The 26624-nt window shown below is 33.1% G+C and overlaps 1 protein-coding gene across 1 annotated transcript; it reads left to right on the forward strand.

Annotated features, from left to right (window-relative positions):
- Positions 1-419: 419 nt before the first annotated feature.
- LOC105328391 (chitinase-3-like protein 1) lies at positions 420-4350 on the forward strand. The gene is made up of 9 exons (XM_011429250.4): positions 420-488; positions 1635-1806; positions 1952-2210; positions 2750-2874; positions 2965-3082; positions 3175-3360; positions 3470-3598; positions 3719-3926; positions 4141-4350. Exons 1-9 carry the CDS (start codon positions 434-436, stop codon positions 4302-4304), a joined length of 1416 nt encoding a protein of 471 aa, XP_011427552.3. The 5' UTR covers positions 420-433; the 3' UTR covers positions 4305-4350.
- The last annotated feature ends 22274 nt before the right edge of the window (positions 4351-26624 follow it).

Here is a 26624-nt window from a genome sequence, read left to right on the forward strand (position 1 = left end):
AAAAGTAGTTTTGAACTCTCTAAGCAATAGCCTATCATATGACATTTGAATTGTTCAATACTTAAACGGGTGCAATAATGCCTCCCTAAATAATTAGCACCCTTTTTAATACATCTCAAAAACATAGCTTTAAGTAAAACATTCTGTTTCCTTTTATATGTTGTCTTAAAATTATACGAGAATTTAAAATGTACTTATTTTTTTATCGAAATTTTCCATCTACGTGGGTTTGATCGTGAAAAGAGAGTACGAACCCGGATTTAGAAACAAGGTTACGATGACACAATAATAAATGTTTTAGATGACTAAAGATGATTGAAATCATATTTCATGTACTTTTAATTGAAAATAACAACGGTTATCAGATAACAAAAACATATAAAAACTCCAAAATTTGATGAACATTCATTAATCGACAATTATCACTTGAAATATGATGGTGAATTGGACTTCAATAAGCTTTCTTATTCTTCTCTTTTTTTCTTCAGGTAAGACTTTATAATTTATAGTTTGTATAGAATTCTCATTCAAACACAAAAATTTTCTTCAATGTTTTAATTGCAAATTTTTCCTTATTGTTATAGTCTTAGCTATAGAGTGTTATAAGGTTTCTAGTATCTGCAGGTCTGTAGCTCCTTGTCTGGAAAATATCGGATAGACGGCCTGGAAGCTACAGTGCAACCATTGCAAAAAAACATGTGAATCTATTGCGCTCAAAAACGTGCGCTATTTTTGTACTGACTAACCTTTTTATACGCAAAGTATGTGAAAACAATTAGTACCATTACATGTAAATGTTCAGACCTGCAGCTAGGTTTCTAGGAAAAAAGTTTCAACTGTTCAGTCCTGCAGCTAGATTTCTAGGAAAAAAGTTTCAACTTGTCAATCTAGAAAGACTAAGTTCATGTGTATAAATCTAATTCATTGGGTATAAGTCTCTAATTCATTGGGTATAAGTCTTAAGAGTTTAATTTATTTAAAAGCACAACTCACATGTTCCTATTGATTAATCGAATTCTAAACGAAAACGTCTTTGAAAGCATTTCTAGTACAATCATGTTTAAGAAGAAACACGATTTTTTTAATTTCTTAATTGAACAAGGGTAACGTAAAGTCACAAGTACAATAATTCATGAAAAGTAGGCGTAACGCAACAAAGTTTCTACTTATTTCAATTCAGATCTGATTTTAATGCATTATTATTATAACAAACTGTGTAAAATATGAAATAAGGATAGTCGTCGCCGGCCGGTGACGTTATTTTTGGATTTTAGCGAGAAATTATCGCTATATATAAGAAACCTAAAACGTAAAATTAAATCTCAACTACAAATTAGAATTATTTATCAAAAAATAAATTAAATTTTGTTTTCTACATATCTTTAATTTGAGAAGTCTCCTTTAATGAATCTGTATTTAATATACTCTTAAATCAAATGATTTCTAAGGAATGAATTATGAATTCGACTTAGTAATAACATAGGCTGCTGTTTGTACTGTGCGGTTTATTATTTTATATAAGAATACAATATTTAACATTTAAATTTACAGTAGAAGTCTTCAATCATAAAAAAAATCCATTGATTTCATCAAGCTTCAGTAGATAATTGGTCCAAACGTAATTTTATTTATAGGTTATGGCATGTTGGTGTGCTATTTTACTAACTGGTCACAATACCGACCCGGCAATGGACGTTTCACACCTCAGAATATAGACCCACACTTGTGCACGCACATTGCGTATGCATTTGGCAAACTGGGTTCCAATAACAGAGTAGCTACCGTAGAACAAAATGATGTCACCCTGTAAGTACATGTAACATCTTAGAAGGTTTTTAAACAATAGTCTATACAATTGAATAAAAATCAAGACTAAATTTCAAATTTAAAAGATCAGTTATTGTACATTAACGATCTTTTATGTATTATGTTTTGAAACCTTACCTTTCAGATACTCACAGGTCAATGCATTGAAGAGCACAAACCCTAACCTCAAAACGCTTCTAGCTATGGGAGGATGGTCCGCAACAAGTGGTCCATACTCTAATATGGCTTCCTCAGCTTCGACGCGCTCTGTCTTCATCAATTCGCTGATAGCTTGGTTGAGACAATACAACTTTGATGGGGTAGACATGGACTGGGAGTTCCCCGCCTACGCTTTGCGTGGTGGCATACCTGCTGACTACACCAACTTTGCTCTTTTGATCAAGGTCTATATTGCTTTCTTGATCAAGGTCTATATTCAATGCTACTTCTTGGGCCTTTCAAACTATTGGAAAAACAACCTCAAATGCGTTATAAGGGTCCATGACAACCATCTGTTATAAAACTTGATAAAAATAGATCATTGTAAGTTGAAATTTAAGCATAGTTTCATTTAAATTCAGTTTATTATATTAAATTATACCATATTTTGTGTATACCTTCCTCTTGTTTGTAATTATACCATTTAATGATGTCGATACATTTAAGGTGTGGTATATAAATCCACTGAAAAATCTTCATCCGAATTTCATAATTATATTGTTTCTAAAGTTTATTAAAATGAAGGATTACAGAACAATGGCCCACTTATTTAAAGAAATGCCATGGTTATACATGTATAGTTAGGTGTTTAATGAATTATATGCATTTTACATGTTCCCGTTGCGTTAGATAAAAAAAAAAGGTGACTTATTGTTCGGGTGTGAGGTGTGGCCCATGCACTTTTTGTTTGGAAACTGAATACAATTTTTATGATTTATTTTAGGAAATGAGACAGGCATTTAACGCAGAAGCCCAGTCATCCGGCAGAAGTAGACTAATTATTTCTGCCGCGGTTTCTCATGCTAAAACCGTCATTGACGCTGGTTACAACGTGCCCCAAATTGCCATGTAAGAAAATACACTTGAAACTATGTAAAAAATGTCCGATATTCTTAATATACATGTTATATACTTGATGTTCAATTGTTTTCGATACAGGTATATTGACTTTATATTTATAATGGCATATGATATGCATGGGCCTTGGGAGGGAAAAACAGGACTACATTCCGGATTGTATGCTTCCAACAACGACCCAGATAAAAAGCTGAATACGGTAAATAAAGTTTTATTACTGCTTTGTAACGTACTGTTTTGATGCATACAATCAACTGATTCGTCATATTTTACATTTTTTTGATAAATTAGGCATGGGCCGCTAACTACTGGAACAGCAAAGGAATGCCTAAAAGTAAAATTGTCGTTGGCATTCCCACTTACGGCAAAAGTTTTATCCTTGACAATGCTGTCAACAACGGCGTTGGGGCTCCAACAACAGGAAGGGGGCCTGCCGGGAGATTCACGGGAGAAGCCGGAGCATTGTCTTATTATGAGGTTTTCAAAACCAAATATTGTCTAATAATATTGTCAAATGTTGCTTTGTCTAAAAGATTTGTGAATGCACGTTGTTTGCAAAACGTTTTCATGATTTTTTCCCCCAAAGATTTGCGAAATGCAACGAAGTGGATCAGGAACCACACGAAGAGATTTAGCCGCTAAAGTTCCTTATTTTGTCAATACCAACACTAAACTGTGGGTAGGATTTGAAGACAAACAAAGTGTACGAGATAAGGTAAAAATTTTGGAGCATTGCATCTTGTATGAATATAAATGACAAGTATAAAACTTCAAATAAGATATTTTGTCTTGAGCATAAGTTATTATTATCGTTTGATTTGAATGCTACGTGCAGATTCGAGAGCTTGTGGTAGGACAGGGTTATGCAGGGGCTATGACGTGGGCCTTGGATTTAGACGATTTCGGTGGATCTTTCTGTGCTCAGGGCTCCTATCCTTTGATTTCGACCATGAAAGTAGAACTGGGATCAGGTGGAGGAAGCAGTTCGTCAACATCGAGCACCACAACGCCGACAACTATAACCACTACAAGTGGTGGCGCAGGTAAGTGAATTATGATTTCTTTTATAAAAAATTTCGGTAGAGGAGGAGGTGTCAAAGGATAGTTGTATATGTCGGGGGTGCGTGGGTTAATTCGGCTGTAAGAATCCATTAATTTGATTTAAAAGGAGTCAGGGCCCCGAACACGAGAATCTCAACAGTTATGATTGATAATTTTCACTAAAAACTGTGGTGTTTTTTTTTTTTTTTTTTAAAGTTTCTTGTGTTGGCAACGAAGGAGCATTGCTACCTCATCCTGATTGTACAAAGTACTACCAATGCGTCAATGGGATACCGATGGAAAAAAGCTGCCCCGGAGGACTCCATTTCTCTGTCACAATTTCTGCATGCGACTGGCCGTCCAATGCTGGTTGCCAGTAACAAAATTTTAATCCGTTCAATAAAAAACTTTTCTGTCATCCGTCTACTCTCGAGTTGTTTTTCTTTTTACATGTTATTCGTAAGGCAGCTACATGTATATGATTTTAGAAATCAGTTGCTTGTGGTTCTACTTCTATGTTAAATTTGTAAGTTAAACATGACACAAGCATTTTTAATTTACAAAGAATTTTGAACTTTGTTCCTCACCTGTAATTTGACTTTGACGTGGATTTTAATTGCCAAGCAATAGTAATGCTCATGTGGATAATTCTAAAGATATAAAAATGGGAAATTTTTAAAATTTCAGTTAAAACAATATCTATGCCACTATCTAGTTTTTGCTTCCGTCTATATTGCAGCCAGTTATGATATCAGTTGCATATAATGTACCCTCTCTTTCTCTTAATTCCTTTTGTTTACAGGTTAGGCCTTTAAAATCTTCCTTGTCGGCTGAACTTTTCACCTTATGTATTTCAGAGTTACAAAAGTTAGAGAATCCAAATGTTTCGGACATTTCCATTTTTAATGCAGATATATATATTAAACATAGTAAGAATTTATGTTTTTCCCCCAGAATCTGTGTGCAAATTAAAACAAGGGCCAAACGGCCCGAGCGGTCACCTGAATACTATAGCCCCTACGCAGCCCTGTCGAGGAATCTCATATATGTATTTAATTAAGTTTCATTCTGGAATAAAGAAAAATTAGATATTTTAATGACAACCACCGCTCTGCCTGAGGTCTTTCAAGAAGAACTATGAAACAGAAAAATTAAAGATAATAACTTTCCCATATTTTACTATCATGATAGGTTTATGTGTATACGTTTTTATAGATAAACTAAAACAAGAGGGCTAAAATACATGTTTAATTTAAAAAAAACCCCTTCCCACATGGCCTGACGAAAACTGTCCTTAAAAAAATGAAGGTAGATCTGGTGGATAATTTTTGACTACCCAGTCTCCTATAATTTTTGACCACCTAGTCTCCTAAACAAAGGCGTACACTGGCATTTGGTTCTTTTTCTGGATTTTTTTGTTAACCTTCAGAATTCAAAATACCAGACTTATTTTTTTCTTTATCCGGTCGTAATTCTTTCCTCTAACAGTTTATTTTGCATTATCATTTATCTATGAATTTGGAATTATGTAAATTCTAAACAATTAAGATTGCATCATACACGACTGACTGTTTTTGCCCTTTTGGCCTTTCATAGTTTTCTTTATCTGGGATAAAATGACTATGGGATTTGAAATATCTAATCATTTAATTCTAAACAACGCATGTTTTCCTCTTGTATTATTTCGATTACGACACACCCGAATCGAGAATACTGCGCACTTTAAACACGGCTAGAAATATCAATTAAATATAATACAAAAATAGTTCTTTGTATTGTAGTTTTTCTGAAAGTATGGGCAATTGTATGCTCACAGGTAACAATGAAAAACCAGATGCTCAGTGGCCACATCGCTTACATGGGCAAGAATGGCAATTACTCTGACTATATCAGCCTTGTGGTAAGACATACATACAGTGTAATATCTTACAAATAAGGCAATAAAAGTAGATTAATCTCCACATATTTTGGTTATTCAGTTTCAGTGAGAAGGTGATTTATAAGATTATATGCTTTAACACAAAATTTAACTTTTCTGGACAAATATATTTTGATAAAAGTATTGGAACATTTCAAAAAATTTTCAAGTATTTTGATCATATCACCGACATAGACGGTGTGGCTTCTCCTTTGACTAATAATAAACTCTCGTCATTACTTAAATATGTTTTGTTCTAGGTTTGGTAGAATTGGCAAACTGTTTCTAGAGTAGAAAATGAAAATATGAAAAGTCTCCGCCGACGACAGCAGACAACGGACATTTTTTTTTATCAGAAAAGTTCACATATAGCTAATCAATCTGACCCATTTTACAATAGATCGACTAATTTATTATTTTAGTGTCCAATTATTCTTTGTAAAAGTGGTTTTTGGTAGTATCAATCTGGGTAAAGTAAAGAGAAAATGAGCCCTACGACATAAGATTTGCTTTTCGTTATTAGCTCTCCTGAGCTGAAACTCAAGTGAGCTATTCTGATCCCATTTTGTTCGTCGTCTGTGAACATTTTACATTTTGAACTTCTTCTCTAAAACTGCTTGGCAAAAAGCATCCATATGGGTAGGCAAATATAAATGAAATGAATGAAAGACCGATCTTTATTCAAAGGGGTAAAAACCTCGAAACTGTAGAAAAGGTGGGGGGGGGGCCGTATTTTAAAAAATCTTCTTCTCAAATACTACTGAGTCAAATTCAACTTAGATTAGCATGAATAATCCTAATGGCTAGGAAATATAAATTGCCAAATTAAAAGCTAATTCTTTTTCAAATCTGAGTTATTGCGAAAATAATATTAAAAGAAAGGCGTGTTTCAATAAGTTTATAACTTCGGGTTCTGTACTTCATGCTTCTAAAACATTGGAAGTTCTTACTTCACACAAATATTGCTTATGACCTAAAGGTGTGTCATGACCTTGACCCAAGGTCATTTGGGCAAGTTCAAGGTCACTGGCAGAAGAAGTGAAAAATTCATGTCCGGTCCCTATCTTTCTTATGGAGAAACATTGGAAGTTCTCAGTTCACACAAAGATTGCCAATGACCTAAGGGTGTGTCATGACCTTGACTCAAGGTCATTTGGGCAAGGCCAATGTCACTGGCAGAAAAAGTGCAAAATTCTTGTCCAGTCCATATCTTTCAAATAGATAAATATTGGAAGTTCTTAATTCACATCAAGATTGCTTATAACCTGAGGGTGTGTCATGACCTTGACGAAAGGTCAATTGAGGAAGTTCAAGGTCATTGTTTTTAAAAAAAATGCTTAATTAGTGTCTGTGTCATGTCTTGTATTAATGGGAATAATAAGAAGCTAAAATTTGACACAAAGCTTGCTTGTCTCAGGCCACATAAAATTATTTTTTAGATACTCATCCCTGTCTCTCTGCAAATGGCCTGCCCCGATGTATTTTTTTTTGGGAGAAAAAATGTGTGGAAAGAAAATTTCGGAAAAGAATCGGTCTCAGTATACCAATAATTCAAAATGCTTATATTCAATAGTTGCTTGACATGTGGAATTTCGTTTGATTCGAGTCATGTTCGTTAACAAAAGAATGCAAATGTCCTCGTACATTAACAGTTAACTTGAACTGAAATGAAATTTAAAGAATAGAAATTGGTTTGTAAACTCATATATGCATTAACAGTTTTAAAAAATAGAGCAGTTGTTATTTATAGAAAATGGACGGTGAAAAAGATTCATCTAATATTTTCTATAATAGAAAAATACATGAGTTATGATTTTTTATAGCGGGGGGTATCAATTGTGAGCTTACTCACAGTACATGTACCTCTAGTTAAGGTCTTCCGTTTTCCAACGGAAGACCTTATTGTTTTCGCTCGGTTTCTTTTTCCCTACTATTATTAAGGTCTTCATTTCGACAATTCTTTTAACAGAAGATGAGACTTGATGTAAACTTTTTACATTTTTGAGATTTTTCCTGTCGTCACTTCCGGTACAGATTTATCGGCCATTTTGAACAATTTTACGACCTATTTTGTGCAGAGCTGATCTCAGAAATTATCAGAGATATGACTATGAAACTTTCAGGATAGGTAGCCTATAGTTTGAATTTGTGCACTATTATGTTGCTTTACGCCAGTGGCGCCATTTCTTTGAGCTGGCCTAAGCATGAAAATTGGGTACGAATTTTCATTCAAATTTTTCATACGTTTTGATCAGAATCTTTTTATCAGTTGATATTTTGTTATGACATATATAACAAAAGTGGAAGAAAATCAAAAGTTCTTTCCAACAAAATCATGAAAAAGGGGCTGGCCCCCTTTTTTTAGGGGCCAAGACACTCGTAAACTCTATTACAGATAACTTCAAAACGATAAAGATTTTGTAATGCATTATAGAAGCAAAGTTGTTGATCGGAACAATATCTATCAGGTTAAATCATTGCCACGCCTATTTATTACGTAATTAGGGATTTAAAGGGGCCAAAGTACTTAAACTTTGACGCAATATATCTAGAGAAGGAGACATATTTTGTTAAGCAATGTAGAAGACAAAATGTCTTTATTGATGATTCTAATCGATTCTACTAATCAAAACAGCAATGTATGTCCCATTAAGGATCTTGAGGGCTTGCCCCTGAAATATTCAATCATTTGTATTTAAAAAATGTACATCAATTTAGATAGATATAAGAACAAAAATGTTAGTATTCGTGAGACCTTTCGAATGAACTGAAGGAAAGAGGGCTGGTCCTTTAAATTAGGGGCCAAGACACTCGTAGTCTTTTACACAAACCTTTAAAATGATCAAGAATTTGTAATGCATCATAGAAACAAAGTTGTTGATCGTAACAATACTAATTTGTAAAACTCATTGCCCGGCCATTGATGACGTCATCAGGGATTTTAGGGGACTAAAATCTTTAATCTTTCATGTGCCGAATGTGAAAAAGCAAAACGCTTTGTTAAGCAATTTAAAGGATATTGACAATCGTATACATTATCTGAAAGGGAGTGGTTGAGAGAGACTTCTAAAATTTTATTGATATTTTAATCGTATCGTTTAAAAATTGAACGGAAGACCTACTCGTTACTCGTAACGAGATCGTATCTAGTTATTTTTTTTTTCTTACAAAATTTGTGCAGGAGATTTCTCGGAAATGGCCGAACCGATTATCGTGAAACTTTCAGATCTAATAGATATTAATCCGAACTTGATATACATTCTTTTATTTTGATGACGTCATTTCCGTTCTTGAGAAAATGACGTTTTAGCGATTTTCAGAGGGTCGGCTTGTCCACGGATCTCCTCCTAAACGGTTAAAAATATTGAGTTCAAACTTTCAAGAATTGTAGACAAGAGATTGTGGATGTGCAATTTGGCATTTATATTTGTCATGCTCAAAAGGCGTTAAAATTTACAAGACCTTTCATTTGATATCAAGAAAAAGGGACTTGCCCCTAAAATTAGGGAACCAATGGGCTCAAAAGTCTTTTATCTGTAGCCCTTTAGTGAGGGATATTTGGTGAACGGTTATAGAAGCAAATATGTTTATTTTACAGTTATGTATCCAAGCAATGTAAAGATTTTATCATGTGTTACGTAATTAGTGATTTTTAGGGGCCAAGAGTCCAGAATTTTGATCACATATATCTCAGAAAGGAAAAAAATGCAGTATAGAAGAAAAGATGCTCAGAATGATGTATTAAATCATATGCGTTTTCAAAATTTCGTTAAGGGATCGGCCCCTAAAATGTTCTTTCCCATATATCTCAAGAACGGTAACGAATTTCTAAACAGCTGTTGAACAAAATGGGTTGGGTTTTAAATGACCTTTCATTTGATATCAAAAAATAGGGCTGGCCTCTTAAATTAGGGCACCAAAGGGCTCTAAAGTCTTTTATCTGTAGCCCTTTACTGAGGGATATTTTGTGAACGGTTATAGCAGCAAATATGTTTATCTTACAGTTATTTATCCAAGCAATGTAATGATTTTATCATGTGTTACATAATAAGGGGTTTTTAGGGGCCAAAATTCCAGAATTTTGATCACATATATCTCAGAAAAAAAAAATATTTTGAAATGCAGTATAGAAGAAAAGATACTCAAAATGGTGTTCTAAATAATATGCAATTTTCAAAACTACTTTAAACGGCCCCTATAAGGAGTTAGGGATCAGCCCCTAAAACGTTTTTTCCCATATATCTCAAGAACGGTAACGATTTTCTAAACAGTTGTTGAATAAAATGTGTTGAGATTTAAATGCCCTTTTCTTTCATACCACGAAAAAGGGGCTGGTCCCTCAAATTAGGGAACTAAAGGGCTCTAAAATCTTTCATCTGTAGCTCTTTACTGAGGGAAATGAAAGGCTATAGAGGCAAATATGATTATCTTACAGTTATGTATCCAAGTAATATAATGATTTATTCATGTGTTATGTATTAAGGATGTTTTAGGGGTCAAGCGTCAATAAACTATGACCACCTATAACTCTAAAAGGAAAATATTTTGAAATGCAGTATAGAAGAAAAGATGCTAAAAAGGATGTACTTTACAAAATACAACCTTCAAAATTTGGTTCAGCGGCTCCAATAAGGAGATAAGGGACTGGCCCCTTAAACCTTTTTATTTCAGATATCTCAAGAATGGTCACGAATTTCTAAACACTTGTTGAACAAAGCTCTTATCCCTGAAACAAAATAGTACCTGGCCCTTAGATTGTAGACCCTGTTTTTCTATTCTAAATCATGTTTAGCTGTCAAATAGCAAAATCAAGATCGAACATATATCTCAAATTCTAAAATCGGAAGACCTCATCGTTGCTCGCAACGAGATCGTGTCTAGTTATTTTCTTCTTTTTTTCTTACAAATTTTGTGCCTGCGATTTCTCAAAAACGGCTCGGCCGATTTGCATGAAATTTTCAGATCTAATAGATATTGATCTACACTTAATATACATTTTTTTTATTTTGATGACGTCATTTCCGTTCTTAAGATAGTGACGTTTTAGCGCTTTTCAGAGGGTCGGCTTATTCAAAGACCTCCTCCTAAACGGTAAGAGATATTGAGTTCAAATTTTCAGGGATTGGAGACAAGAGATTGTGGATGTGCAATTTGGCATTCATATTTGTCATGCTCAAAAGACGTTAAAGCTCGCCTGGTCCCGAAAATTGAGACTTAAAAAACGTCGTAATTTTTCATGGTTTTCTTTGTGAAATGTCATAAAAGCAAATATGTTTATCTTAGAGTTATCTATCAAAGCAATGTAATGATTTCATCATGTTTTACGTAATTAGGGGTTTTTAGGGGCCAAAAGTCCAAAATTTTGATCACACACATCTTAGAAAGGAAATATATTTTGAAATGCAGTACAGAAGAAAAGTTTTTCAAAATGATGTTCTTAACAATGTGCAACCTTCAAAATTTCGTTAAACGGCCCTAAAAGGAGATAAGGGATCGGCCCCTAAAACCTTTTTCAGATATCTCCAATACGGTAACAAATTTCTAAACACTTGTTGAATAAAATGTGTTGAGGATTATATGACCTTTCATTTGATTTCAAGAAAAAGGGGCTGGCCGTTTGATCAAGGGACCAAATAGCTCTAAAGTCTTTTATCTATAGCTACTGAGATCTATTTCGTGAAAGGTTATTGCAGCTAAATTAGGTATAATACGTTTATATATCTTAATAATATAACGATTTTCTCTTGTGTTACCTAATTAAGGTTTTAAGGGACCAGAGGTAAAGAAGTTTAATCTTTTCTTTCTTAATTAGAAGAAATGCAAGTATTTAAAAAGCAATGTAAAATAACTTATAAAAGGCGATACAAAAAGCCTTAGTACTTCACTTCTTTTTCCATATCATGTTTTGTTGTTGAAAGTCAAAGTCGATGATGTCGTATTTCCTTCTAAAAGACCTCCTCGTTGCTCGCAACGAGATCGTGTCTAGTTTTCATTATTTATGCTTTGTAACATAGGGAACTATCGCCTGTAGTTTGTAATTTTTACGTACACTTTGGTAAATCAGACAGCCCACTGTTTACCTGCGCCAAATAATCCGATGTATTAACAGAGTACTAAAATACAATTCATTCTATTGGTAATTCGGTATGATCTTTTGCGTAATGGTTGATTAATGCAATGTGTTTTATTAAGTTGCTCAGCATTTCAGTTTAAACATAGTTTAAAGAGGTTCACTCCTTAGGTGTTGGGTAGCATTTTGGGTCACCTCTAGTCTAAAATTTCTGCCTCACATATTAATTTTAGGTGTAAACCTATATTTTACAGTGCCAAATAAACTATATCGAATACAATTGGGTTTTTTTTAAGGTCAGACGACACGTTCCTCGAGAATCGTTTTTGTATCTCCTCGTAATAAAGAGGTCCAATAAAAAAATATTAATTTTATAATAACTTTAAAAATGATCAAAATTTACGTGGATTTGAATAAATGTCGAGATGGTCGAGTGGTTAGAACCGTGGCCGCTCACTGCCAGTAGCGTAAAGGTTTTAGAGGTCGTGAGTTCAAAGCCCCGCCCCGGCGAAAATATAGTTCTAATATAGTGAATGTCGCTGTGCTGTAGATGTATTTATTTTTATATCAGCAATTCAAGTGTATTTTCAAGAAGATTATATTGGAAATTGCATACTCTAGTATTTTGCAGAAATGCCAGGTAAGGTACCCTAATTTTTTGCAAGAAAGCTTGTCAAAGTAGTAGTAAACCATTAACAAATTCCTGGAAAAAGTTATCTAAAATTGAGGAACGTGTCGTCTAAACTTAAAATACTTTTTTACAGAGTTTAGTAAGGGACTATATTTTGTGGCGGAAGGTTTTCAGGAAGGGAAAGAACAATTTTCATAACTCACTAGTTACATGTATAGAGTACTGTTACTTTAGATTCCTAATTTTCAGTGCAGACCAAACTTATAGATAGTTTGTGTATTACGATATATTTAAGATATTCTGAAAAACATATTTAAACAATATTTTGATATTTCTATCGATATATTTTGGCATTATTAGCTTATATTTTATAGAAGTTAAGACAAAATTAACTCTAATTTTAGCCTAAAATTTGCTTATTTCATGCTATATCTCAATTTTTTAAAATGTTAACCCTAGTTGTTTTACTTTTAAATGAGACATTAAATGTATATCTATTTGTATGCGCAATTGTAGAAAGATGACATTAGTATAATTTTTTTATTTGCCTTATAATTTGATTATTCTAAAACTTTGTAACAACTGTTGTTGTGTTCATTGTGCACTGATCTTTGAAGCCACAAGTAAAGCAAGAATTTTTTAACTTTGACTTAGATTTTACTTTTATAGTTCAACGTCATACTGTATTAAAATCATAACTACACAAGTAATAGCTTTCCAAAAAGCTTGCCTGACTAAACAAAATTATTCAATGGAAGCATGCATGTATCAATTAGGCTATCTTATCAGAAATGAATTTAATTTTCGCTGCTGATCATAAATTTATAAATGGAACATGCAAATTCAAGACGAAATGTTAGTCTTTTCTTCGATCTAGAACATGTACATATCTATCACTTGAAATTCATTTATTCTATTGATTCAATTTTTTATAATTAGGAATGCACACATATCATATAAGTACATGTAAGTTCGAAAGCTGAAAGTAAATAGTCGTTTTTTCAAATTGTATTTGTTTTATTAATTGCAAAATCAACTGAAAGGCATTTTTTAAAACTTCCAACCTTCTGAAATATGAGAGGGTATACAAACACGTATTGTTTTTGAATGTGTGTGGGCAGCTTCATTAAAATCATCTTGACAAGCAATTAAAAAAGGGTGAATTCTCAAATTCATGAAAAAACCATAACTGTAACTTCAATTCAATTATAATTTCTTATTTGTAGAACTTTTCATTATTGCATGCTTCTACAAAAATAGAGGGGGGGGGGGGCAAATCCATGATATTTTCATTTATCCTATAAAGTTAAGAAAGTGCCAGCTGTCAAAAGCAGCCTCCCCCACCCCAACCCCCGATGCTACGTGCCTGTGATGTAAACACATGGTGTGCTCTGGGGTATTTGCATGATCCCAACAGACTCGTCAACTAATCGACGCACAAAAACTATGAATGATACATTTTGACGCGAAATCCTGCTTTATCGTTCACACAACGAATGAACTCATCCATTGGCAGAGATCCATGGGGGTGGGGTGGGGGGGGGGGGGGTCTAGATGAATTTTTTGACATTTGTTTTGAAACAGCTACATATATGTATATTATACTTTGGATCGGATGTTTTGGAAGAAATCTATCGAATTAAGAAACACACTTGATTAGTAATTTTTAAATGTGGTAATGTACATTTAGTAAGAAACGCGAGTTATGTTCCTTATTCAAGATTAATGAAATCGCCCAACTAAACGAAAATGGGGTCACACCCCGCTTTGGCGATTTAGTTCCTCCAGTAAATATTCCAGCTGTATAAATATATATTTGTTTTAATCCAAACTGATGACTATCTTGTTATAATGATAATCCAACACCAATTATTTCTTACATTGTACCGTAATAGACAATATGTTACAACTTGTTGCGATGACCCCCTCCCCCTTTTTAACCGTTCAAATATGGTGGAATGCTGATCTATTTTTAAAGCAGGATTACACATGTGCTCTGCATGGTGACCGTCCCTTTTACTTGAAAACTCTTGCTCGCTGTTGTTATCACATGCCATATAACATTTTCATCAATTATGAACGTAATTGCTGACATTTTAAACATGCATCGGTCAATCTTTTTTGTGAGATATCATGATTTTGCTTGTCCCATTGCCTGCACTGTTTCGGAGATTGCAACTTTTAAACCTTACATATGCCTGACGTCATGACGTCAGGCAATAATTGTTCAAACTATAAATATTTGTTTGATTTCTTCAAATTATCAATTTGTATGTAACATTGTAGCAAAAATTTAGGAAAATTATTATTTCTGTTTGAGGCCCTATATTTCCACAAAATAGCACGTGACATTGGTACAAATAAAATAAATGAACATTTTAGGCCCCGATCTTTATATCTAAGTGGTTTTCGGATGATTGACATTACTATAATATTTTAGGAGCCAAACTCCTTAATATCGCTTACGAAAATATGTAGGTAATTATATAATTATATGATTCATTTTGAAAAATAAATGGTGCCCTTTGTTTGTTTTATTGCATCGTCTTCTGTTTAATTGTTTAAAATTTCTATTTACTAACAAGTTTTGAGTGTTAGGCTTCGAATTATAAGCAAGATACATAGCTTTGCTCACAATTCTATGTTTGTACACAAATCTTAGGCCATTCTTTTTTTTTTTTTTACATTTTAAATGCTGAATAGGAAATACCAAGTTAAAAATCTTAAGCTGAATGAAAAAATGACAATAACAAACCGTGAATCATCTCTTAAATCCATAAAACGAAATACAAATTCAAAGCAGAGCAACACGGACCTCCAAATAGATAGAGAAGGGATCATGTGCCTAGGAGGAATGAGCATCCTCTGTTGACCGGTCGCACCCGTCGTGTGCTCCTTGTCACAATTGGGCATGTCAAAATCGAGGTAAATGTCAAAATCGGGAAAATGTCATATAGGAAAAAAAACCGAAACGTTGATGAGTTAGTTTGTTTGTGATGGTCAACATACAAACATTGAGCCAACACGGACCTCTATTACATTAGAGGTAGGATCAGGTGCCTAGGAGGAGTAAGCATCCTCTGCTGACCGGTCACACCCCCGTGTGCTCTTTGTCGTTATCGTGAAAAAAAAAATCTGAAAAGTCCATAGAAAATTAGGTGATTAATTATGGTCTAACAATTAGTATTGAAAACGTCAGTCAGCATGCGAATCAATGGAAGATTGTATTTGCTGACAAGGTCGTTGTATCGACAATAGAACAGATGACTTCAAGCGAGACTGTTAATAGTCCTGTTTTATCAACTTGTTTGTCAGTAGCTTGCTTCGCCTTAGAAACTGTTCAAAGAAGAGCATGCCTTTGCGTATCGAATCAACTGAGAGACAAAAACACCATATGCAGGTCATGACGGTATATTGCTACATAAGTAAGGAAAGTTGACTATAGAAGAATTGAAGTCATCGCGTTTATCATAAAGTTTTGTTCTTAGTTGGTTACCATCAATGTCCATGTCCAGTAAAATATCCAAATATGAAACAGATGACACAGACTCTGTGGTATCCTTTATTTCAAGTTCCCTGGGATATATCGAGTCGACGTAAATGGAAATAACAAATGTTATGTCGTCGATATACCTGAATGTTGAGTTGAAGGTCACAGCGAGTGATTTATTTTTTTCACGTACAAGTTTTTGAATATATTCTGCTTCATAAGAATACAAAAATAGATCTGCTAACAATGGGGCACAATTGGTACCCATGGGAATTCCAACAGATTGTCGGAAGACTTGATTTCCAAGAACTACATAGATGTTGTCTATCAAAAATCAATAATAAAACTCATGTGAACAAAATATGACTCAAACCTAGCAGAATCATGAGCTTTGTTTCTTGCTTATAGTTCTAAGATTGACGCTGAAATTTTGGTTGATCATTAGAAATGTCTCGCTAAACGTTGAATACTAGTACAAACAAATTAAAGGGACTTGGACACGATTTGACTTAAAATTTTCAAATCTTATTTTTCAATTTTCAATGTTTATACTGATAAATATAGAAGTTTATAATGCCATGTCAAAATTTGAAACTCAAATATCAATTTATAAGCAAGATACAGAGTTTATAATTCTTTGTTTGTAAACAAAACTCGAATATTGTCATTTTTTACATATTCGTTGTATTGGGATAAATTTCAATCAAATATAACTTTCTTTTGTTGAAAATATTATTTAAGAAGATATTGAATTAGTTTAAATTGTTATTTACATGCCATTTTGTCTAAGAAATGGTAATTCTCTACATTACTTTTTTGCAAACAACTATACGACTCAAGCTTTGTTTACATAACAATCAATTCTTACCTCTGTATCTCGCTTGTAACTTGACTTTAACATTTAATATTTTGGTCAATCATTTAAAATGCACCAATAAACCATTATATACATAAAAAATAAAAATAAAATTTTTGATCTCAAATCGTGTCCAAGTCCCTTTAAAGGATGATATGCTGTAACTACTGTACTACGATGAATAATATGAATTCTACATCAATTTTGATATATAGTTTTTCTGACACAAGTAAATAAAAACGACACTGTTAAAACAGTTTTAATAGATCTGACACATTTTGTTACAGGGGTAAAGACATTGTCACTATTCCGAAGAAAATATTACAGTGGAAAACCATCCAGGTTTGAAGCCATTTGTTGTTTTTGAATACAGATGAAAATATCTGATGGGCCTTAGTAAAATAGAGTGATATGCCTCTCTAAAAATTGATTATAATAGCTCTTTAACATGTCACGTGACAACAGTATTCATCAATCGAGTAAGGTTATAAAAGTCATATGAGTTTACGCCAGGTAACAGCAGTCGTTTATAATGGGGAGACCAATTAAATGTTTGAATAATTTAATTTGAGGAATTGAGCGCATTGAGGAACAATTTTATTTTCACATCTATCAGAATGTTTTTAATTAAATACAATAACTATTATGATAATGTTTTCAAAAATACAATAACTGAAGAATACATATATGCTCTCAAATATTTTGATCGCTTTGAAGTGTGGGAAGGGGGGGGGGGGAAGAACCAATATATAGAGAAGAAGTTAACAGTGTACCCCTACCAAAAGTTTAGTTTTATATCTTGTATAGGCTTTTTTTTTTATATTCCATAAAGGTACAATGTCAAAGATTAAGTGAATGTAAAAATAATTGTAAAATGCAGTACTTTACAATATTTTTTTTTTGTTCTTCTACTGAGGGGTCATATGGCACAAATATCTTTTGAACGCCCATTTATAGTCATTGTTGCTCAGGTGAGCATGTGGCCCCATGGACCTCTTGTTACACAATCTTGCATTAACGCAAACTCATCAGTCACCGGAGTTAAAGGAAGGTCACTGACCGTTCGTGTTACAAAAAAGAACATTCATAAGTATCATCAATGTCACCTTTGCTAAAGAGAGATGCTTTGAATATGGGACACAGACAAAATTACATCAATCGATACTTCGTCAAGGAGCACGATTAGTGGATATGCGAGACAAATCCGGAAATCCCAACAGTGAAGAGGACAGCAAACTGGTGTTGTTAACACAGTTTTGACGATTAGAGATATAAATTGAGTCTAAGAACTATTTTACGCAGTTTAAAGTAATATCGTAAATTGTGTACTTTGATCAACTGCCATCAGCATCATAATTAGGACTTAGTCTAATACAATCAATTGGACACGCAATGCTAATAAACGTTTTGTTTGGTTATATGTATGTTCTTAATAATTATAGACTATTTGTGAGGATGACTTTAGCATGTATATAAACATTATGAAATGTAATGGAAGAACCTTATTCGCTTTGCGCATATTTATCGCGCACTTTAAGAACGTGGTTGTTACAAACACTGTATTCTCAGTATTACGTCACTAACCTTAAATGAAAAATGGCTTATGACGAAATAAATAGCTGTTCTCTATTAGCCATACACGTTTCATATGGTGTATATGGTGACTGACCTTTCTATATTTGACCATGCTAATTCTAAAACTACGTTTTTCAACATGCATACAGTTATTTAGTTGCTAATGCATTATCGGATTATATATACCCTAGCTCAAGGGGGCCAAAAGTGTATACTTTTACTTGTTAATCTTTTATTATATTCCTAGTTTCATTTTAAAAGCACACAACATTCATACAGTCTGTTGCTACTAGCATACAATGAACAGAAAATTAGAAAAAAAGATTTCTTAGAGTAGAACACGTATTTAATACCATATGGTCACTGTGACAATTTGCCTTGTATTTTGAGATAAACTTAAATATGTAAATTTGTTGCCAGAAGACGCACAACCAACTGCAGCAGATTCCCTGGTGACATATTCACTACATGGACATATTTGTCATCCCCTCCCACCACCAAATATAGAGCCTCAAACACTGCTAAATAGACAATGTATTTAACGATGATTTTAACAATTTTGGTAAGGGGCTTTATGGGCATCATAACAATGCATGCAGGAGTAGAGAATTTTTTTGAAAATTGTGGAAATTATTTTGCATATTTGGCCTTTTTTACTCTATATAATGTTCCCCTCTTAAAAACATCGACAAAAAACAGTCGATGCCATTGTCTTTATTTAAATGATATTTACTAAAAATTATCATAGGATTATCATATTTCAATTAGGATATAAAATTTATTTCAGATACAAAACAAATGTTATTAAACTTATCTTTTCTCTCCGAAGAACGCTTTCTGCCATTACATGTATATGTTCAATTTGAAAAAAAAACCTACAAACAGTTAAGAAATTGTCCCTACTAAAAATCGGTTTTAATTTGATTTATTTTTATTTTGATATAACTCATTGACTATTGTAGAAATGACTTGGGTCAGTCGTCCTTAATATAAAGAAGTAAAGTTTCATTAAATACATACTCATCAAAAAATCGTTTTATCTTTAAAAAAATATTTGAATAGAGATATCTCTTTATCTTAAGAGTTATCTAACGACAAAAACTTGAACAGTAACTTATGAACCCGAAATGTTATTAGGTTTACTAAACTCTCTTCCGGGTACTTAATGACGATTTAAAAAGCACATACCTTGCAATGACAGTACAGTTGAGATCGATATTAGGTAAAACAAAAATGTGTTTCTATCTCTTTCTAGCCTGATAACTTAACAAAAACAGATGTATATCTTTTACGGGGATTTTTAAATGGTACATCCGACATCTTTTTTACTCACGAAAATTTTTGGAACATTTTGTATAATTTTTCAACATTAATCTGTATAAGCATCCAGGATATTACATGTCATTTGCAATCCATATCCCCGAAGTCTTTATATTTAGTCGCATTCTTCTATCTGAAAGGTTAGAGGGGAGATTTTAATGAAGAAGTCCTATGATTATCAATAATTGTAATATATTTGTAATCATATATGCATCGTTTGCACCCTGGAGTATTTATTATAAATACATGTATTGAATTTTAATGATGAGATATGTGCAGCACAATCACCATGGGCTATAATATAAATTCAACGACATAAAATACATCTTGCTTTGACTTCCACTTTTAGATAACGTACTTAAAAATTTCCACAAACACACTAGAAGGAAAATATGTGGTCTTGAAAGTTTTTTTTTGTCTAAAGATTGCCACGCTACATTGCCATTATTCTCATTTGTCTGAAACTTAAAACGACATAGTGAGGTAATCAGGTACTTTCCCTTTTGATAATGGGCTTCAAGCTCTTAATGTCTAACCCCAACCATAAGCTAAGAACACTTGTCAAATATCATATTGTAAAGATCGTGATTCATTTTCAAATAATATTATGAAAAATTGCTAAGGTGTTTTCTTTTCAAAATATGACACATATGGAACATTTTATTTAATATCAAAACACCAATTAAACATTTTGTTTAATTTGAAAAGTTATATAACTAATGAAACATACAACTAAATTATAACTGTAACACTTTGAAATTTTAAGGTTGAATAAAACGTTAGGTTACATCGAGCTTACGAATACTTTAATAACTGTTCTTCATCGTGTTTTTAAATTTCTGTCTTTCTCATTTAACGATTCATACGTCATCGTAAGTTGTTCTTAACCGTTTAAGAACAATACCCAAATAAACTGTAAACACATTATTAAACAATTTTGCCATAGAATCTTTTCATAATTTATGCCTCTTATAATCTCTACCTCATCGACAAATAGCGTGACTATGATAAAAAGTATTTTCCAAACCTTTATAATTACGCATTGTTGGGCAGGTGGTTCAAATTGCCCCGGTTTACCAATTTCAAACAAACTAGACATACGTCATCGTAAGTTGTTCTTAACCGTTTAAGAACAATACCCAAATAAACTGTAAACACATTATAAAACAATTTTGCCATAGAATCTTTTCATAATTTATGCCTCTTATAATCTCTACCTCATCGACAAATAGCGTGACTATGATAAAAAGTATTTTCCAAACCTTTATAATTACGCATTGTTGGGCAGGTGGTTCAAATTGCCCCGGTTTACCAATTTCAAACAAACTAGACAACATTGAGATGGTGACCTTCTCAAAAAGCCCCGCTTAAATAGTGGACAATGGGTTAAAATAATTTTGGGGAATTCTGCTTTGACCTTGACCTATACATGTAACTTTTACAGCTGGCATAGAACTTCTAATTCAATTTCATTACCCCTTACATTAAGGGTATTTTTGTTCAATTTGATCGTATTAACCAAATCGGAAATAATCAATTGTCTTACAATGATTATAAAGAGAGAGATCTGCTTTGACCTTCACATTGACTATGTTCAAGGTCACTGCTCGCAATCGACCCAAATGCACTGTTTAAGCAAAGTATTGGCTAATAAAGGGCTACATGGAGAGTATAAATATGCTTTTAAAAATAGGAATCTTGTTTGATGTGATATGATCTTGACACTTGATATACAAACATCATTTAAGGTCACTACATACTCTTTGATCAAAGGCATCATGTTTGTGATGTATGAACCAAATTGGAGCAAAGAAACTGAAGGTATGCTTCGAGCAAGGAATTTTCATATAATTCTGCGATGACTTTCAAATTTGACCTTGAAAATTGGTTCAAGGTCACTACAAACCCGTTATTCATAAGCTTTGTTGAAGTGAAGTATTCTGGCAAGCTTTTACTTGGAATTCTGAATGAAAAAAAACCTTCTTGTTCTCTTTTCACATTAAATAAACTTAATATAAATGAATCAACAATACAACACAATATAAGACTGAAAACAATAGCATGAATAACTTTACATTGTTAAAGATAACTGACACATTTATACACATACACCTATATATACAAACATCTTTATTCGCTAACCTAAACTCTATTTCTATTAAACATCTTCAAACCCTTTCTTCTCTCCTCTCAACTTGACTCAAGCTTCTGCTCTCGCAACTGTCTTCTGCTTAACCTACTTCCTGTAGTAATGTACCGACAAAAAGTATACACTCGGATAAAAACGGAAAATGGATTAAACATGAACAAAATACCTTGATCTGACAAAAACGGACATACATTAACACTACTAAAAATTAATAAATCATAAACACAAAAAGGTAAACATAACATTTATGTACATATTAAAAATAAACATGAAACTGATATATTCACAACAAGTATGAGCTTAATAGAATGAAGTGGAAAGCATATATGCGCTGAAAAATAGATTTTTGCATGGTTAGATATGACCTTGACCTACAAAATTTATTGAACGTCACTGCACACCCTTTGACCATATACACCTGTGAGTGAAGTGTGAGCTAGATTGAACCGTCCTAGGAGAGAGAAGATATGCTTCGAACAAGGAATTTATTAATAATTGTGCTATGACCTTAAACTTGGACCTAGAAACATGGTTCAAGGCCACTGCAGATCCTTTACCCAAAGGCTCTCTGTGGTTAAACTATGAGCAAGATTGGGTCAAGGGGAGAGAAGATATGCTTCGGACAAGCAATCTCGGACGGACAGACTCGTCACTAGAGGGCGCCCGCAGTGCGGGGCCATAATTAGTAAAACTCATCACAAGGATTCAGGGAAGTGTGTAGAAAAGTATGATGTTTCCTGGTTTAGATAAAATCAGCCCCCGAATTGGTTATCTTATTAAATTATTTGATCAGAATAATGTTTTTTGTTTGAAATCTCTGTCTTAAGAACGCTTGCTTTCACGACAAATCAACGAATGGCAACTCTTACAACCTTATTGTTATTTTAACGTATATTATGATTTAAAAGTACGTATCAAATCGGAACTGTTTTATTTTTATTGGCATGGTCACGATTTTGGTCAAATTCTATTTTTCTGTTGTTATTTGCAATGCTTTAGAAATACAATTCTAATGATTAAATGAAATTTGAGAGTCAGTCTAAGCAAGTTTAAGCAAGATACAGAGCTCACAAATCTGTGTCATGTAAACAAGGCTCGTGTCCTGTACATATGTTCAATATACCAATAAAACAACCTTTTTCAAGCTACATTTTCTATCTTCTTATTCATTTTAAGCATGGATAAACAGTTCCTAACGTTTAACACATTCATTTTAAGTCTAGAATTGAAATTTTTTACTTCAACATTCAAAATGTAAACAAAAGCTTTGTTTACATGGCAAAGAATTTTAAGCTCTGTAACTCGCTTAAAACTCAACAAATGACACTCAAATTTTGGTTGCTTATTAAGAATGCCTCATTGAAGCATTGTAAACATTAAAGGGACAAGTACTTGGACACGATTTAAAATAACAATTTTTTTTTTATTGTTTATGTATAAAATGGTTTACTGGTATATTTTAAATGATTGACCAAAATATTAAATGTTATAGTCTAGCTACAAGCGAGATACAGAGGTAAGAATTGGTTGTTATGTAAACAAAGCTCGAGTCTTATAGTTGTTAACAAAAAATGTAATGTAGAGAATTACCATTTCTTTGATAAAATGACAAGTAAAAACAAATTAAACTAATTCAGTATCTTCATAAGTACTATTATCAACCAAAGAAAGATACATTAGATTAAAACTTACACTAATACAAAACATATGTAAAAAATGACAATATTCGAGTTTGTTTAAAAAACAAAGAATTATGAACTCTGTATCTTGCTTATAACTTGATATTCAACTTTCTTATTTTGACATAGCATTATAAACTTCTATATTTATCAGTATAAACACTGAAAATGGAAAAAATAAAATTTGAAAATTTTAAGTCAAATCGTGTCCAAGTCCCTTTAATATAGGAAAAATATTTTTTGACCAAAATCGTGACCATGCCCCTTTAAGAAGGGTAAGAAATTAAAAAAAATATTATTTTCGCAAGTCAATTTGATTTCTTTTTAAGAAATACATCAAACATACCAAAACGGCAATTTTTCAAATGAATATTTTAGCTACAGTTGTATCACACGGAACCGGCGTGGGGCAACTACAAAAACAGGTTTTGAAATCTTAGCATTTTTCCCATTATATGTCTAACAATTGTTTGTTCAAAATTTAACAGTTTTGAGAAATATGAAGTTGATTGATCAACTACAGTTTTGTTAATCAGTACTAGGCTAGTCTTAAACGTTTAACTCACGCATTCAACCTTCTGCTGGATCCAACAACATCAAAGCATGCACTATTTTATACATTTAAAACTTGTTTCGGATATTAAAAATAAATACATTTAACTTTATAGGGAAAAAAATTGTCGAACTGAAATGAAAACACCAATTGTTCTTTTAGGCACCCATAATTCAACAATTGCCTTGCATTAATACTTTAAACTTAGTTAATAATTCCCTAGAACAAGATATACATGTACACATGAAAGATTTGTCCATCTATTAACAATAAAACAAATTCTATCATTTACCTAGAATCCAGAATGCTAAATAGAGGACAACGGTTTTTGTAAGAACAAGAAAAATATGTTGAGAACCTGGACAAGGCTGTTGATGCGGTAAAAAAAAAGACATTATATCATATTGAAAGACTTGCGAAACATTTAAAATACCCAAAACAACAGTCTTAAATAAGGTAAATGGAGACATCATCGACAGTGTTGACGGGATAAAGGCAGGCCAAGCACCTGCACTCCCCGTGGAAGTAGAGCAGAAAAAAGTCGATTCCTCCCTCAAAGAAGCTGCTGAAATGGGTGTTGGCATCTCGAAACAAGGTCTCAAGACTTTCAAAGTCGATAGGATTGAATGTTTTAGGAACAACATCCCAAGTGACGATTGGTGAAGGGGATTTTGTTCTCGGCATCCTGAAATACCTTTGCGGAAGCCCGAACCTCTTTCAACAATGAGGTCTAGAATGATGAAAGGGTGGTGGTGTCCAACTATTTCTCGGAATTACTGAAGCTGATTTCCGACCACAGTCTTACACGTGACCACATCTGGAATATGGACAAAACAGAGAAACAGTTTGAGCATCGGCCGACCACAGTTGTTGGCAGGAAAGGGACTAAATCTCTTCCAAGGACAGGCAATTAAGAAAATATCACCATCCTTCCTTGCGTCAATGCCTAGGGAAGAGCTATCCCACCGATGTGCATAGTGAGAGTCAAGACTCCGCGATGCCTGACGTCCGTCACTACTATGGATTCCCCCAGGCACTCTCTGGACTTACCAGGAAAGGCCTCTGAGAAGAGTCGTGGTTTTCTCATCTGTTTATCCCAAACGTCCCCAACACCTAATCTACACGGCTGAAAATAAAAAAGTCAATGGAGATTAGTACCCTGATGATAACATTGAATCATTATGCGCGGTATTTTAAGTGACTTCCGAATGGAGAAAAAATATCAACATTTCCCATTACAAATTTCCATACGAAACATGTTTTCGCTCCTGTGATTTTTTTCCGAGTGATAAATGATAATATGTCAATGAAGATATTTTGGATATTTCTCCTTTTATTATTAATAATTTCGATCGAACGTCTTTCACAGGCATGTGCATTTTTTATTAAATCGTCCAAAAAGTGCTGCATAAATATCTTATGACGGAGTATACTGTTTGAACGATATTTTATTTACGTTTCTTTAATTTTGTAAAATAACCTTACTTTCATATCAGTCTACCATGCTTTTACAAAAAGAAACAGTCTTGTACAAGTTAACTTATAATTTTAAACTATATAAGTAATTTTAATTGATAAATACTTTTAAAATGAACGATACATTGTTGATTGACTTTGTTTTGCTATGCTAAGGGTTTAGCCTGGGTCTTTCTCATGGATCAATTTAACATTTTATTAAGCAAACACTGAAATTAGTGACATGAACAGGAAGCAATATCGCCTTTTTGCTCAAATCCATTATTTCTTTTGGTTAAAGTACACCAAAATATATATCTTGCTTTAATAAAGACATTTTCGTAATATTTGTCACTTTAACATCAAACTATTTCCTTTCTTGCTCAATTTGCTAAACGATATTCACGATATAGAGATAAAGTTCCGATTCATCACAATTAACGTCTTGTCTACCAATGCTACGTCTGGAAAGTTTTGTGCTAGTTCAATGCAGTGATTTATATCAATGAACCACTTTCGATTACACAAAAGTCTGTTTTCTTATCCTTTTATTGAAAAAGCCTATTATAATTATGATTTATTGTTTGGAGAAACTGAATTTATATTTTATTACGCAGAGCTCGAGAGTACAAATTTAACTGACTTAAGAAATAAACTTTCTTTTGAAAGAAAACACAAACTGGATATTCTAGTATAATTAAAGATAAATATTGATTAAATGAACAACTTTGGTCACATGTGCAGTGCCATCAAGCAAAATGAAATCGCTAATTGAAATTCATTAATCTTTGCTTGTAATTGAACCTTCCCACAGACTCATTAATTTGTCTCTCATTGTTCGAACAGTTATCAATATACATGCATATAGCTGCTATTCTTTGTGATTTTTCTTCAATCTTCAACGCTCAAAGATATCCCATTGTGAAACAAATAGTGTTTTAATTGTGGTGGCGGTTTCCTTCTCACGATATCGAAGAAAAGGATCACATTTGTTTAAGCAATAT

This window comes from Magallana gigas, chromosome 7 (genome assembly GCF_963853765.1).
Source record: "Magallana gigas chromosome 7, xbMagGiga1.1, whole genome shotgun sequence".
NCBI lineage: Eukaryota > Metazoa > Mollusca > Bivalvia > Ostreida > Ostreidae > Magallana > Magallana gigas.

Excerpts from the sequence above, each read along its gene's own strand:
- LOC105328391 (XM_011429250.4), top strand. The coding sequence starts at position 434 with ATGATGGTGAATTGGACTTCAATAAGCTTTCTTATTCTTCTCTTTTTT. Across the intron at positions 489-1,634 it reads TCTTCTCTTTTTTTCTTCAG|GTTATGGCATGTTGGTGTGC; the intron begins GTAAGACTTTAT and ends TTTTATTTATAG. Across the intron at positions 1,807-1,951 it reads GAACAAAATGATGTCACCCT|ATACTCACAGGTCAATGCAT; the intron begins GTAAGTACATGT and ends CTTACCTTTCAG.